This window comes from Fistularia commersonii, chromosome 2 (genome assembly GCF_037954325.1).
Source record: "Fistularia commersonii isolate RoL2024-O1a breed Wild chromosome 2, RoL_Fcom_v1.0, whole genome shotgun sequence".
NCBI classification, from domain to species: Eukaryota; Metazoa; Chordata; class Actinopteri; order Syngnathiformes; family Fistulariidae; genus Fistularia; species Fistularia commersonii.
This window is the reverse complement of record NC_141285.1, coordinates 12,778,739-12,795,731: the sequence shown is the minus strand read 5'-3', so window position 1 is coordinate 12,795,731 and position 16,993 is coordinate 12,778,739. Positions and strand designations below refer to the sequence as shown.

At 37.7% G+C, this 16,993-nt stretch overlaps 1 protein-coding gene across 1 annotated transcript in view; it reads right to left on the bottom strand.

Annotated features, from left to right (window-relative positions):
- Window positions 1–2,994: 2,994 nt before the first annotated feature.
- wdr27 (WD repeat domain 27) overlaps window positions 2,995–16,993 on the bottom strand; it is a 40,936-nt gene continuing 26,937 nt past the window's right edge. The window contains exons 23-24 of the mRNA XM_086161597.1: window positions 16,553–16,651; window positions 2,995–4,199 (exon numbers count right to left, since the gene is read on the bottom strand). Coding sequence (XP_086017723.1) covers window positions 4,086–4,199; window positions 16,553–16,651 — 213 coding nt within the window. The 3' untranslated portion in view covers window positions 2,995–4,085. The remainder of the gene's footprint in view (window positions 4,200–16,552; window positions 16,652–16,993) is intronic.

Below are 16,993 nucleotides of genomic sequence, written 5' to 3'. Positions count from 1 at the left end.
AGCAAACATTTTGGTATCTGAGTTTAGGCTTTGGCTAAAATCCCGAGGTTAAGACAGTAGCTACATGGGTGTTGGGCTAATAGCAGGCTAGTTTATAATCTTGCTGCATTTTGAAGCATTATTAAGATTTGATTAAATCCTTTTTATCTTTGAGTGGTCAGAAATAAACCTATTAAGTAGACATTTTTGATCTTGCAGATCTAGGCCTCGACATCTATTAATCTGACCACATATTTCTTTGATTAGTGGGACATTATATGATTTTCTAAAAAGCTTTGCGTGAGATTTGTATGAGTCACAGCTACGACAGCAGTTTTTGACGTGTGTGTAAATATTCCCCACTGCGGAGTTTGACCTCCATTGGAAACAAAAGAGCAGAGATCCTTAAAGGTCTTCGGGGAATCATTATACTACACGTGCCTCATGATGTATACCTTGGTGTACTTTATTGAGCACTCATGGGGAAAGGTAAAGGCCTGCATTAAGGCTAAGCCACAGTTTGTGAACATGTATAACACTTGATGTCTCAGATTTTTAACTTGTCAGTTCTGCACCTCATCGTTTCCTGACGTGACTGCTTGGCACTGTTTAATGTCTGGTGCTCTGGTTTTCTCTGTCAAAAGGAACAGCATAGGATTGGGAGGGATCAAATTTGGACCAGATTGAGATATGATGTATGGGTGTGGCCATTTAAACAAAAAAAAAAAAAATTGTAAGTATAAACTTGTCATTCATTTTGGTGAGATCAATTTGGGGCACACGCTCAAAATTACCTCACACAGACGAGAAATTTGTATGTACACCGATATATCACATTAGTTTTGTGATCTTTCTTTAGCAGCTAAATTCATTCAAGGGAAAAGAATACGGAGTCCTAAAACACACAGACTCACACATTCCAGCGCATTAAAATGAAGAAAGAACATGGCTACATAAATTTACTCCAAAGACAATTTATGATGTTTTGTTCCAGTAGAAAGTGCCTGCTCCATGCAGGAACACTAAAGCTCTCTATGACAAGACAGAGTCTATTCCGCCAGTTCATAGCTTTGTGGCACAATGCACACGCACCCATGCATATTGAGGTATATGACAATAACAGGTACTTAAAGATTCGGTGCTGTTTTCATTGGTTTCTGTGACTAGATACCAGGGAGTGGACATCACAAAATGGCAAAGCTATAATTCATCTGACTTTGCTGGAGATGATCCTGCTTCACAAGCAGTCTGTCTCGGTATCAATTAAAAACACTATCCAAAAGGCAGAGTAAATTATCCACACAATATTGGACCAGCCACAAAGGCGCAGATGAGCAATCCTTTGGAAATTCACTCCATCTAAGGGAGTAACAGCAGCCTATCAGTAGATTTATGTATCATCAGTGTCAGCTAACGGGAATGTGTCAAATAGTATATATCTTATTAATGGACACTTAATACTGCATTCCATTCGGAGTAACAAATTTCCTTTAGCCTCTCTCAAGACCTATTTTTAGCAATGACGGTGTATGAATAAGATTACGAATAGTAGTATAAAATTAAATAGTTCATAGTAAGTATGGTAAAGGTTGTGATTACTGAACAATTCATATCCTGTTGCCAGTGGATGCTGTTCTGACTTTGTATAAACATAATTATTTTCTGCTGGGTCTCCCCACAGAAGTTCTTCCTTCACCTAAATGAGCATTAAAATGTCAATATCATTTTTTCCTGTTCTAATGTTTATGCAAGATTTTCTACATTTTTAGCAAGGATATCAGAAATATTGAAAATTTGACTGAACAATAACTCCTTCAGTAGAAACATTTAGTTCTTTGGCCTAAAATAGCAAAAATGGAAGTGGGCCACAAAAAGATAATTGATGAGCCAGATTCTCAGAGTTTGGACACTGTGTAGACAAGAATGCAATAATTAATTTATTCCTTCCAATTTTTCGCTACTCTAATTCATGAATAGTTTGATATTTTCTGTTTCCAACAAATATTTCACTGTTTATTAATGTATTTTTGTCCTGAACCTAATGCCAGCAACATGATTAAAGACAGTTGTGACGGGATCATCCAAATGCTGGAAGAGTATTTCGTGTTTACTTTTCACAGGTAATGATATCAGTGGTAACAGGCAAATAGTATTATGGTTTGATATGAAAATCAAAAACAAGGATATGGAGGATTCCCACTTAGTGAAACACAGCATGGGGCAACTATTTTTTTCAGAATACGAAAAAATGTCATCCAATGTGAAAGTAATTTCAGTTATGTAATTTTGCTCTTTCACCATCTACTGTCCATACTATCACCAAAAGATTCAGCAAAGACAAAAATCTCTGTGACAAAATGGTAAGAAAACTAGCAGTAAATTCTGTAATCTCTCAGTCCCTTAGGCGGTACCATATAAGAAACAGACAAGACTCTTTCAAGGATATTGCACATGGTCTCTGGAACTTTGGATAACTGTTGTCAACAAACATACTGTAGCTCTGTCCTGCATCTACTGATGTAAAAGATTCTAAATGCAAAGCTAAGAGTTCATGTTAACACACCGAGAAACATCACCGCATCACTTGTGTATGAGCTCATTTGAGATCAAATGATTGTACATTTCAAATTGTTTTGGTATACCTCCAATCATATCGTCATAACCACTGAATCTGTCACAACAATGCTAAGCCACATTATGCACATTTTTCAGTGGGAGTTCATTCTAAAAGAGTAGCAATACTAGACTTACCCGCCGTCTGAACATGCTCCCTTCATCAAAATGTCTGATTTGCATTGTTTTTATTTATCTTGAAGAGTTTCCCCACCTTATTATAGTCCTTGACAGATGCGCTCTCATTTTTTGTGACTGTACTGTATGATGAGGATTCCAGTGCACAATAAAGAAAACTCGAGCCACCAAGACAAACTATATATTTTTTTATGTATAATAGACACAGTCAGAAGTAGAATTTTGTTGGACTGAGCCAGAGCAGTTTAATATACAGCTGGAGTACAATAACACTTGTGTCAGGAAACTAATACATAAGACACAGATTGTGGATGGGTGTGCCATTATGAGCAGTAGGAGCATGTTTGTCTGGCAGGTTTCACCCAGTTGATGTCATAGGCCTGTGTGACTGAAGTCACGGCTAATTATACAGAATTATAGCTGCTCTACATACATGCATGAAAACAATACTTACAAATATTTATTGTGAATGCACAAATCAAATAAAAAAAACTATTGCAGGAAATATTTTCAAGAAGTAAATTTCTGTCAAAACAATTTAATGTAGCCCCATGAAACACCCAGAAAAACAACATGTAAAGTAATTTAAACACCACCCAATTAATTGTAACTCAAGGCCCAAATAACGTATTTTGAGGTTTCTTTTGTGGTCCCTTTTTAAGGCAATTTTGCCTCTGGACATGATCCCGTCCCTCTGAGCTAAGTAAGGAGAGATTTTATCTTGGAACGTGATTCTGAAATTGTTGTCCCAGGGTCTGGAGGAACTTTTCGCTTCAAGCTTCCCCTGTAACCAGTTTCAGAGGAAGCTAAGAAAAATGTGGAAAAAGAGCTCCAAAATAAACAAAAACAGAGCGGGGAGAGAACAGTATCTGAAACAAGAATGAATTTGGATTTGTTTTCAAATAAGAAAAAGAGGGGGCTATGGAGACTTCATCTTCTGGTGATTGGCTTATCGATCTTTTCTGGTGTTAGTATGCCAGGAAGGGCAGTGGGTGGTCGTTCCAACAGAGAATTTGGTATTGACTAACAATGATCAAATCTATTTTGCTCACTGTTGCTTTGGACGACTATACTGGTTCTAAAGTATTCAACAAAATATTCATGTCTGACTCGTTCAAAACAAAGGGAGCTTAATGATACAAATATTTCTTATGTGTGAACATTTTTAAGCTGAGAAGTAAAAATACACACATTAGAAGAAAATAGAAAAGGCTCACTTGAAAATGGTATCAATTTCTGATACTCATTTTACCCACGACAGAAAACAAAAGCGTTCTTTTCTCTGAAGATTCCAAGCCAGGGGATTCGAGCTGCTTTAATTAAACCTGCATGGTCTTGGCAGATTCCTGCTGTAATTAAGGAGTCATGTTGAGGACGCTGGTCATGGGGACACCGGTGTCATGGGACAGACAGGTCCCAGTGCTGGGCTGAAAGAGTCCAAGCTTCCCATCCAGAGTTCCAGTCAGCAGCTATGAGAGAAAGACACTGGGTTTATCTCTTACTGTATTCACGATGTTGCATATCACCTTCCTTTTCGCTTTGTTATGAAGACCAAGTTGCATAATACCACACCTGTTTCCTTAAAGACAAGGCAAATCACAAAGGTCAAGATCCATAATGTGTTTCCAATTTAAATTCTTGATTTTCCATACCTGCCATGAATCACAAAAACACGAAGCTGCCTTGTCTGAACTCTGTTATGTAACGTTGTTTAATCAGAAGTTAAGCTTGAGGGTTATTGCCCATTCTGGTCATTGTGAATCAACAATTTACAGATTAACAAGGCTCTGGTACATCGTTAAACAGCCCTCACCCACCAGAGTGTGTATAGACACACAGTCCCACATGTGGATGCAGCACACATGTAGACAATCACTGCTGTTATATTTCCGAGTTAGGGAAGGATGAGATAATTCTCCCTTCTATCAGCCAGCAGTGCAAATGAGAGTATACGAACATGACCTCAACAATCTGACAGAAATGAGCAGCTGTTCAGAACGACACATATTCATAACTGTAACTTCTAAGGACACAGCCTTGTATGATGAAGTACAAGTCAGCGAAGTTGTTCATAAACGGTCCTCTTTCACTTCATTTAAGGCTTACCTGATGTGCGGATGTAGAGTGTGATAAAGTGTTTGAAGAGTATTTCATACTACTTGAGGCCGGATTTGCTTGCGCTGTATGCGTTAACAACTTTGAGGGGTAACAAAGAAAAATAAATGAAATAGCTTTCTCTTAAGCCACATGGGAAAAACCATCACTAATGTGAACTGCAGAGATTTGAGGTCCCTCGTATACACGTATTGAAAACTACTTCGGTATATTCTTTTTTATTATGACAGGTAATGGATCTTTAGTAAAACTTAATTTACCTCATTTGTGAATCAAAAATGACACACCTTCTCAAAACACATTAAAAATTACAGATATATGAATATCCAAACAACCAGCATTCCAGTATAAATCACTGATCCCACGTCAGTCTATATAGTGACACATTAATTTTGAGCAAGGGTGGACGTTAAACAGGGTAGCTTAGACACTTAATACCTCTGTATTGTTGAATGTGGAGAAATGGTGCTGCATTTTTAGATTTCTGACAATTAAAACATAATTGAATTCACTTGACAATTCTACACGGTACAGTTGAAATCTAATTTTACTCAAGCTTTTAAAGATGTTATCTTATAAAATTTGGTTATAGTAAAACAATAAAGTTTCTTGAGAGGGGCACTCATGTAGCATAAATAACACAAGTCTACCATGAGGCAGGGTAGGTAACAGACCATAACAGGCAACAATACAAGTACACAAGTAATACAGTAAAAAGAGAAGAAATAAAGAAACAGCAACAAACAAGAGGTCATGACATAGCAATTGGAAGCAAGGAGGACAGCTCCACGTTTGAGTGGGAAAATTATAAACTTACAACAATTTGTGTTTCTGGGACATTATCTATAGATTATTTATTCATCTTTATATCTGTTTCAGAATTATTTTTCATGTTTGTCTTGTTTAATAAATTTTCTGTCTTGTTATTTGGCCTGTTCTTAATACCTTTAATTCCCCTTGACATTTCGAAGGCCTTATACATCCTACCAAACAAAAAAAGAAATAATAATTGTTAAAATATAATTAATACCTGAGAGCTCAACAGATGCAAACCAACTTTACTGGGGGAATAATCAAGTCTGCTATGAAGCACAACTAGTTAAACTCTACTGACTTAAACTATCTCAAGGTCTCTAAGTTTTTATGAAGAGTAATTCTTTAAAATATACGAACAGCGGGATAATTGGCAACCTGTTTGACAATCATTGATGGAAACCATATTCAGCGCAACAATCATCCAACATTTTTTCCCATGCACTCAAGCTGTTTTATGAAGAGGAAATCATCTTCTATCAGCAAGCAGATGCTTAGGCTGGGAAAGTGAGCAGCAGTACATTAGTATCTGGGGATGAATCAGACATGAAGTGACTGCAGTCTTGGGGTACATTTAATCTTCCTTTGATAGATGCTCCTTGGTGCACTTTTCAAGATAATCACTGAAAATGTCCAGAAGTGTGTGTGAATCCCAAAGGCAAGTAACAGACACTATCAGTCACACAACTACCAGCGAATGTAAGCATCTACAAATTTTTCGAAACAATAACAGTAGATCCACCTTCTTCTTTCACCAAGACCTCCTGCTCAATGACCTTCATCAACAATAGTCTAGCGGTCTGCCTTCTGCCCCTGAGCTGCTCCAAAATCTGCTTAAAACTTAAAAGGGTCAAAGAGCAGTCCCATTAGCAAACACATCTCTCTGAATCAAAATGCAATCCAAACTTTGCCTTTACCCAGACCTCACACTTAAGAGTTTTCTTTTATAAACACAGCAAAGAATTTAAAGTGACAGATTTCAAGTTCGGAGCCCATTGACTTTATACGCTTGTAGCAGACATCTGTAATTCAACACATTCCACTTCTGCAACCTTCAACCTTTGTTCACTGAGGTTAACATGAGCTAATCTGACAAGGACTGAATTTCAAGGGTCACATGTCAAAGTTTGTTTTGGACTGGTTGAGTATAGGCATCAAGTATGGGTCACATTGGGACATATTAAGCCAATATCTCACTTCTTTGAACACAGATTGTATAGGTACTGATCTGCTTGGACTGTATTTGCCAGTTTTAAAGCAGATTGTGCAAGTCGTTAATGTAGGATATCCAGGTTTTCAGTCAAATTCAAGAGAACCAATTTAATGTTATTCATATGGTGAAAAAAACATAGACTCCATCTCTTGATTTTTTTTTGCTGCTTTTGTTGATAAGTGTGATCAAATCAAAATGTTATTAACAACATTGAAATTGCATTCAAGGTACGACCTGGCGCAGTGTGTGACATGTTACACAATCTAAATCATTGTTGGGTATGCTGGCTGAATATCCCATAAAAAGTGCTACAAATCAGTGGTTCAAAGCAGAAGTAAGGAATGATTAAGAATGCAATGTGGGTTTGATTTTCAGTGGCGAACACTTGTATTCAATAATGGCATTCTGGATGACAGAAAATGTCCGTCTGGTAGGGCTTTGAAGATATGAGGAGCTATGCATCTTGCCTCCCAAAGGATATCATTTTTCATGTGTGGAGCATAGACAGATACCAACAGACCAAGATGTTCTGGACACTACATGCAAAGAGGAGAAGAAGGGCATGAATGACACAGGCACATCTGTGAGATAAGCAATGTGCAGGAGCTATGATTTGAAATAATTCACAATACCTTGCTGTGGAGGGTGTCAATAATCATACATACAGATGTGTGTGATGTACAGACACACATCAAGCAATTTCAAATAAACACTTCTGTATACAAGTTCATGCAATAAAGAAACCAGACATTATTTAGTTAGGGCAATATTATTGATATGAGTCACCTAAATGAGGAAAAATTCATGGTATAATTTTCGGTCAGAGTATGCTGGCAAATACCGTGATTTTAATGAAATAACGTCTCTAGTGTTTACCCAGAAGTGTACAAAAATAGACAATAAATCTACAGAACAGTAATTCAGTGGATTGAAATGCCTTGTAGATGAGAGTTCAGTGGAAAATGGCTAGAGTGCCTTGAGCAGAGAGATAATTCTTTGTTCAGCACAAAATGCTCCACATGTCAAACCTTGAAGCTGACAACACAGAGCAACACCGGGTTCCATTTCTACCAGGCAAGAAAATAAACTTCAGGCTGCAGTGAGCAAGAGCTTACGAGCACTGGACAGCTAAGGACTGGAAAAATCTAGGCTGGTTTGATTAATCCTGACTTTTACTGAGAAGATCAGAATTTGGTTCCAATAAGAAGAATTCCATAATAGGTCATGGACGACTAATAAAAGTTAAAGTAGTATTTCAACTAAATGTCTACATCTTGTTCTGAGAAGTCTCCTGTTCCAAATCAAATTAAAAGCCAAATTGTCAAAGTAAGTCTTGATCATATTATTTTTTGGTAATCTCAGCATAACCATTAATGTTCAGATGATGATTTTGTTGCAGATATACGGGCCTCAAATGGTAATGTGTGTAAATGTTATATGTGCTATCTCAGATTCCTTTGGTACTGTTGAATTTGGAATGGCAAATCATGAAGATTAGACATATAGAAATTAACCACTTACAGCACTTACACCCAAATTTGCTGGCCAACATTATTAAAGTCACAAATTTAAAACAATCACAAAAGAGTGGTAATTTATTTTCCTAATCACTGTGGTGATGGGAGAATTCTTTACCTTGAAAAATGCGAGCAGTAAATGGATACCAAAAATGAAGCACAAATTTGGGGATGAAGCGAGGGTTTCATAGATTTCTTCCTACTGCCCTCCAAAAATTGTGCCAAAGTCTCTTTTAGCAAGAGCACAAAACCCCTGAGCTGGTAGGCAACTTGCCTGGTATGACAGAAGTCTTGTCATGTCTGTCATCTGTATTTATGCCTCAGGGCAATGCTTCTAAATTATTTTCTGATACACCCCTCCTGGGAAGAAGCAAACATTTCGCCCCCACCCCCAAATTTGTGCATTTTTTATATCAAAATGAGGAAGTCAGGATTTATGGCTACAATGAACACGTTTTGCAGTTCACAGCTTTTTGAACCGACGTTTGAAGCTCGATACTGCAACTCTCAGCCCACAGTAAACACACCGGTCCTTCCTCATCTCCCACCGTAGTCACGGTGAAGCCAAACGCTGCATGCGCTTCGTCATAATAATTCCTCGTCTTAGCTTTCGGGTGACTTTTGTTTGTTTCATGGTCTCTGTCTCCTACCGCCTTTCTTAGCATCCCTGTTAAATATTTTCCATGGTGTCTCTTGAGGGTTTGTTCATTGCACGTCATATCCCCTCCTCTGTGCTGTGTGTGCACATGCTCAGTTCAAAAAAACCCCACACCACAGAGCGAAAACTACGCACACTCTGACAATGAGAGCGCCACTGCCAACTACTGTGGATGTGCAATTACACTTTATTCAAGTACAGCAAAAATACGCATGTTCCCCGGGGTCCCACGCATCCCCCTTGGCAAAGGACTGCGCCCTCCCCCCCAGGGGGGCGCGACCCACTATTTGAGAAGCTATGCCTTAGGGTCATGCTGACGATGCAGGAATACCAGTATTTTGTTGAGATCCTTAATTTTCCAAGTGAAAGGCAAAAAATTCCTGATGAATGACCTAATGCATGGATGCATTCACGCTCCTAATTCTTTCAGAAGCAGGAAATGGATTTGTCTGCAGGGCGTCATAGCAATAATTACTTTTTCACAAGGTTGACACATTTAAAACCAAGGGCATCAACTACTGATAAAGACATGTATGTTTGTGCTTTTAACTAAGATGCAGGGTCCGTATGAAAAACTTTCTCTACTGCTAAGCCTTTTGAACATGAACCCAAACCATGTTTCTTTACTGCCTTTCCTTTGCTCTTCCAGCTGTGTTGAACACACGCCATCTGATTTGGGAGAGGCTGTCTCAGCCCAGTCTGGATCTCACTGTAATGTAACATTCTGGAGTAGACGGTAGAGTTTACCTCGGTGTTTGCTGTCTGGACACCAAGAGGCCAGCACTTTGCACCAAAAGGTGGGGAGTACAGGAAAAGAGAGGAGAATATTCACAAAAAGAGGAAGAAATGTGATTTTATCATCAAATGCCAAGTTGCTACAAATAAAGGGATATAATAAAATTGTCTAGTGAGGCCCAGTTGCATTTCTTTCTGCATGCAAAGTCCCTCAAGCCAGAGGGATGAATCAATCCTTATTCATTTTCCAAGTAGGGAGGATAATAAATCTCAACTTTTAAAGACACCTGCAAGTGTCAATGAGAGGTCACAATCCACTATAAAAAAATCAAACTAATGTGTGTAAATTGGATCCAAAGTAGTCCCCCCCCCAAAATACTGAATCTGAAGCTAGTATCAAATGTAATTTTTACTGTAATTTTACTGTTGAAAGACTGAACACTTGTTGAAATGTTGATGTCTTTAAATGCATCAGTTCAAATGTTTACATGCATCTCTTTTGAAATAGAAAGATGGAAGAGTCGAGCAGAATCATATAAGAGCGAAGGATTCATGGATGCACACTTCAAACATAGAAAACTTTGACAGACAGAATCAAGTAAAGTGCAGGTGGAGAGTTGGAGTTTTTCCTGTCATGTACTGAATTCATTCATTATTTGATGACCTTAGTTTTATGTTAAAATTAATTTCTATAGCATTTTTCATGCTGATATTTTAAGTTTAGTCATCACTTTTCCTTTACGGCACATATCACCTTAAAATGAGCTTTTATCTCAGTATTAACAAAAGTGACCATAACAGCTTACAGAGGTACATTCCCTCAATGAGGTTACACAAATAACCTTGTAATTTATCTTTTAAAACTCTGTTTATGGCTTTCATTTAATACTGGACTGTATCATCATGTTAGTCCTAAAGTCGCTAGTCCTGTAATCGCTTACATTTTGCCTGGTCATGTCTTTCTTTATTTGTATTTCTGATGGGTGTAATTTAAGAAAGGTAACTTCATAGGCAAGCAATAAATCTTGTTTTTAATGTTTTTGCTATACAAATTTCTGGACCCTGCATTGAATTTCATTGAATTAGTTTCAAGTTCATTTTAAAGCATAATTGTTTTCCATGGCCCTCTCATTTTTTCCTGGTTAAACGTTTTAAAATTCTTTATATAGTTAAAAGCCAGAGGTTTAAAATCAACTTTTACTCATGCACCACGGAAAAAGATGCCAAGTGTATATATTCTGTTCCAAATCACTGTGTTCAGTAAATGCATATTCAATATTCACTGTGCAAAGGTAAAAAGGTAAACATGGCAAATTTCTGAGATTTAAAAATAAGATAATGCCCCCAAATGAACACAATAATCATTTTTCCACAGGTTGTTTATATCTAGACTCATCACTTGACGAATTTTTCTATTTAGCAAGACAGTAATGAGATTGGCGATGTTGTATGGTCTAGAAATGGCTACAACGATGAAAATACAGGAGGCAGAGCTTGAGGTCAGATGAAGATGTTGAGGTTCTCTTTGTGAGTGACGAGAATGCATAGGATCAGGAATGGGTCCATCAGAGGGACAGCAAACGTTAGATGTTTTGGAGAAAAGGTCAGAGAAGCATGACTGAGATGGTTCGGTCATGTACAGGGATGGTGAATAGGTAGGCTAATGGTGGAATTGGAGCTGCTGGGCAGGAGGTCGAGAGGAAGACCAAAGAGAAGATTTATGGACGTAATGAGTGAAGATATGAAGTTAGTTGGTGTGAGAGAGGAGTATACAGAGAATAGGGTTAGATGGAGAAGGTTGATTCACTGCGGCGATCTCTGAGAGGAAAAGAAGAGCACAAAGTTATAAAAAGGCTTGGTAATCTTTCCTACAATTTACTAAAAACAACTGTGTGGCATATAATTACATATGAATGTATCAATATTTAGAATAAAGATATGTGGAAAACATATGGCCACGACTGGTCCGATTGGTCTCCCCACTTGACAAATAAGCTGATTTTTTTTAAAATACAAAAATGATGTTTCCACTGCTGCCTAAGAACAATGTGGGTAGGAGCTATCAACAACTTGGTATAGGACAGCAAAGACATCTGAGTAACCCAAATAAAGCACATCTCCATGAACTCTATTTCCCTATTTGGACAAAGTAACCCTTTTATTCTGAGAAGACTCATGATTGCCTTGGGCTACTCAGTTTTTCTCTGCCTTTACCAATGATACTGAAGCTCCTAAATTCCTGAAATCATTGGAGGAAATATCCTCAGGCACTGCATTACCACTACCTCGAAGTTTCAGGGGTTCCACTCAGAATGGACACAATTAAGAACACACACACACACACGCACGCACACACACACACACACACACGCACACACACACACGCACACACACACACACGCACACACACACACGCACACACACACACGCACACACACACACACACACACACACACACACGCGGACACACACACACACGAAGGAGAACATCATGTAGTGAACATAACGAACATAACTGTGAGAGAATATAACTTTTGTGCTAAGTGTAAAAGTATTTTTTAAAAATGGGCAAGTCAACTTTATAGTTCATCACAGGGGAGCTCACAAAATTTCACATAGGTATGCCATATGACATCCCACAAGATTTTACAAGACAGACGAGTTAAGTGACAGTAAAGTTGGGATCTCTCATTACAGACTAGAGTACAGAAGTAAACATAAGGGAATAACCCATGGAGGTAGAGCTGCTGCCCTAATGGTGTTTTAAGTATTAGGGTGGAAAACATGAGTGGAAAATTATAGGAAAATATGCATCGCATTATCTGTCTGTGCTTTGTATTAGATGATCCTCAGAGCAATAAATATGGAGAACATCTGGCCTGAAGATATGACCTAAAAAGCGAGGTGAGCACAGGTTTGTTGCCTAGTTTGCATTAATCTCCCCATGTTTTAAAAGAACGCAACAGAAATGATTAGGTAAAATAACATAGTAAAGTTATTATTAAAGTATTACTTTAATGTCATCTCTAAAAGTCCTAAGAAACCAGCATTTTTTTATGCATTTAGTTATTTGTTTTAGATGTCTGACAATTAAGCTGTAAGTAACATTTGCAGTAAGAGATTCAGTCAACCGAAATACAGTTGACAAGAAGCAGCTTTGAAAGGCTGAGCCAGATACTTAGCATATCAACACATTATCAAAGATCTACGTATAGCAAGGGCACACTGTGCAGCTCAATAAAGACTTAGAGTATTTCTGTTTTATTTCTACTAGAGTGAAGGGAATGATAAAAGTAACATTACACATCTCTGAAATCCAAAAAGTTTGTCATAAAGGGGTTGTCTATAAAATTGTAGAGCTGCATAGCTAATGGAAGATGCTACTTTTTAAATTAATTTTCTATTACTTTTAATGAAAAAACAGGTCTTCTCTAACTCTTCAGGCTTAGTTCAAATAGTTTAATAACTGAAAAGGAACAGGTTCGTTCACATAAGGACACATTAAAATACTAAGGAGGCGGTAAATCCATGTGGCTCAAATATGCAGTTGTGAGTTCAGTGTGTTTACAAAATTACTTGAGAAAGATTGGAGAGAACAGTTTGCATATACAGCTTTGTCTAAATAAAGAGTGGTTATCATAACTTCTTTTATGAGCAACAATTTCTTTTTTAAGACCAAAATAGTAAATCAAACAAAAGGTAAACATCATGTTCGGATCATTTAGAAGCACAAAGCTTGAGGATCACTTGAATTCTACTGAGCAAGCAGCATCCTTTCTTTCACACTGTTGATCTTGTCATGCCTCTTTATTTAGCCAAAGACCTTCCGGTACCCTCAGACACTTTCATACATTTGTGAATTTTACAACTTTAATCTCGTTAAATCTTGGCAGGTTTGTCAGGGTTTGAGCTGGTCAAACTGGTCAGACAAAAATCTTAGAATAAAACTAAGAAATACCAATGGAGTTAGCCAGAGTTGAAACATATATTGCTGAAATTACCTAGTCGACAAATGGTTTTGATTATTTGCGCAAATGGAAAATAAAAAAGCTCAGAGAATTACCAGAGCTGGAAATAATTTGCTAAGTCATCCGTGAAAAACTGCTGTATTAAAAGTAATAATATGAGCAATAATTAAGTACATAAATATTATTACAAGACTAAAGCAGATCTTCATCTCATCACCCGACACCTGCCTGACCAGAATAAAAAAATGGTGTACTTCCAGCATCGGTTGATTTTCCATTTGCTTTTACAGCAAAACTGTGCGGACGTTGTAATGGAGAGTGACCGTGCTGATTGATGGAGTGTCTCTTTATACTTTGCAGCTCTTTGTAATTCAGCCAGTTAATGGCCGGGGAGCAAACTTTCCACTTTCATACTCAAAATTCTGAATTAATGTGCTGCACAATTTCACTCAATGAAGATACTCAGTTGGACATGTGGATTAAAATCCATGTTCCTCAAGTCCAAGAGGCAGTCAACAAAACAGGTTGCTGAGGCAGTGATATTGTGTTTTAAATGTTTTAAAATGGATTTGGTTCAAATGATGGAAATACCCTAGACGTATGTTGAGCGCACTGGACAAAGTTTATGTATAAGTACAATTTGGATTTTTTATTATTCTGCAATAGTAGATAATTGCTTCATTATTTGTTATATGACATCATATTTAGAATCTAAACTAAATATGTGAAACAACAAAACACAAACACAATGAATAATAAAATGATGAACAACGGTTACAGAACGATACCTGCAGTACATCGTCACAACCATGACAACCTGAAAGAATTGAAAGTGCAATAACAATGCTAGGACTGGTCAACACATGAAATATTTATTTTTTTACATTACAATCCTACCTGTCAGTGAAAATGAAAAAAAATATAGGTTCCTTTTTGTGGTGAAAATGATAACGAGCCTTTGAACACCATCTGGCTAAATAAAACCAGCTAAGACCTAAGGCTAGGAATATCAGTCCTGTTGAGCAAACAACGGTTGGGATGAGTTGCAAGACATAATGTGTGTTATCAGCTAGGTTTTTGAAATGTATGTGTGTATCATATTTACGACATATAAAGTGGATGTGTTATGTTCTGTATAATGTACTGTATTTATTTTCGCTGCATCTTTCCTTCATATACTAAATGTAAAAGCAAAGCAGATGCTCCTTACAGAAAGGGTATACAGCCCAAGACAAAAACCAGGTTACAGGGCTGAAGATTACGTGACCTGACCGAGACTACAACCATCAGTGACCTCTTATCTTGACTATCTGACATTTTTATACTTCTTTCGTGCCTAAAATACCAGAGATAGACAACAATATTCTAAAATAAAAGTTTCAAAAATGCAACTGTGTTGTAGATGTCAGTGGGTTTGGTAAAACTCTGTTTGTTTATTCTGCAAACATTCATGAGGCTAACTTCTTGCGGATAGTTAGTCCTTCGTTGTTTAAGTTTCTGTATGATTCTGTCTGTATCATCAAAAACAGGAATACAATATTATAGGGAAATCAACAATATTTTGTGCTTTTTCATGCTACATGGTGCAAATATGTATCTATTACATTATCAATTTCAGTAAATTGAAAACAAATTGTCTCTTTGTTTGTCTTGACACTTAATCTCTTATTTTTACCTCTGAGTTGTTCCCCATCCAGCTCTGTCCTCTGCATCCTCCTCTCACACACGAACTAATATCATGTTCTCTCTCACAACATCCATAAAGCTCCTCTGTGGTCTGCCTCCAGGCCTCCTGCCCGGTAGTACCAACCTCAGCATCCTTCTATCAATATATTCACTGTCCCTCATCCATACATGTCCAAACCATCTTAGTCTGGCCATTCTGACTTTATCTCTAAAACATCTATCATGTGCTGTCTCTCTGATAGACTCTGATGGATTGTTACTGATCCTATCCATCCATTTCGCTCCCAAAGAGACCCTCAACATTTTTATCTCTGCTACCTTCAGTTCTGCCTCTTAACGTTTCCTCAATCCAAATTCTTTACACCATACAACATTGTTGCCTCCAACTGTAGATTTTCCTCCACCTGTTTCCTGGTCTCACTATAAATCACAATGTTGTCCATGTTGATTCCTGTCTAACCAAATCTGTCAGCTTGTCCGTCACCATAGCAAAGAAGAGGGAGCTAAAAGTTGATCCCTGATGCAGTCCCAACTCTTTCTTGAACTCCTCTGACACACCTACAGCTCATCATCCCACTGTATAACAGCTGTCATACATGTCTTGCTCCAATCTAACATACTTCTCTGCCACTCCAGACTTCCTCACACTGTACCAGTGTCTCTTTTTTTTCTTGCTAAGGTTCTCTTTGGGAGTAACTAGGAATGGATGGATAGGTTCAGGAATGAGTCTATTAAAGGAACAACACAACATATATACACAAACACACACACATATGTATATATATATATATATATATATATATATATATATATGTTATATCCTGGAATATGAACTGCCAGGCAGGAGGTCTCAAAAAGGCTAAAGAGAAGATTTATGGACGTAGTGAGAGAGAATATGAAGTTAGTTGGTGTGAGAGAGGAGGATACATAGAATAGGGTTGGATGGAGAAGGATGATTTGCTGTGGCGACCCCTGAAAAGAAAAGCCGAAAGGAGAAGAAGAAGATTTGGGTTGGGCCAGTAATACAAGTGGGTTCTGCACTCGCCATTAGGCCCTCCCATAATGCTAAGCCTGCCAGAAGCATAAAGACAAAATGAATACAGAGGCACATTCTTACCTCTGGTCTGGCAGGATTGAAAGCCACACTAAGCACAGTCTCGGAGTGTTTTTGAAGTTTGTGGAGGTAGTGACTGCTTCGGACATCGTACACATAGGCCTACAATGAATGGGGTAGATTGAAGTCACAAAATGAACTCTAACCATCTTAGATTTCTCAGTTGTACAGTAGCTCTGTACTCTACTGGGTTTACAGTATATTTAAATACAGTGTAAATCTAGAATAGAGGAAGTAAAATAACAATGACACTGACAGATGAAAATTAACAGAAAAGATTGTGGCTTTGCTTTAGGTTCTATTGACGATAATATGTGTGTACTCTGTCAACAAAGATATATTTTTATATGTAGCAGGATATTCATGAATGGATAAACTGAGAGTGGATCTGATTTCATGACTATTCTGTCACATTGGAACAAACTGGACCTTTATTGGATAATG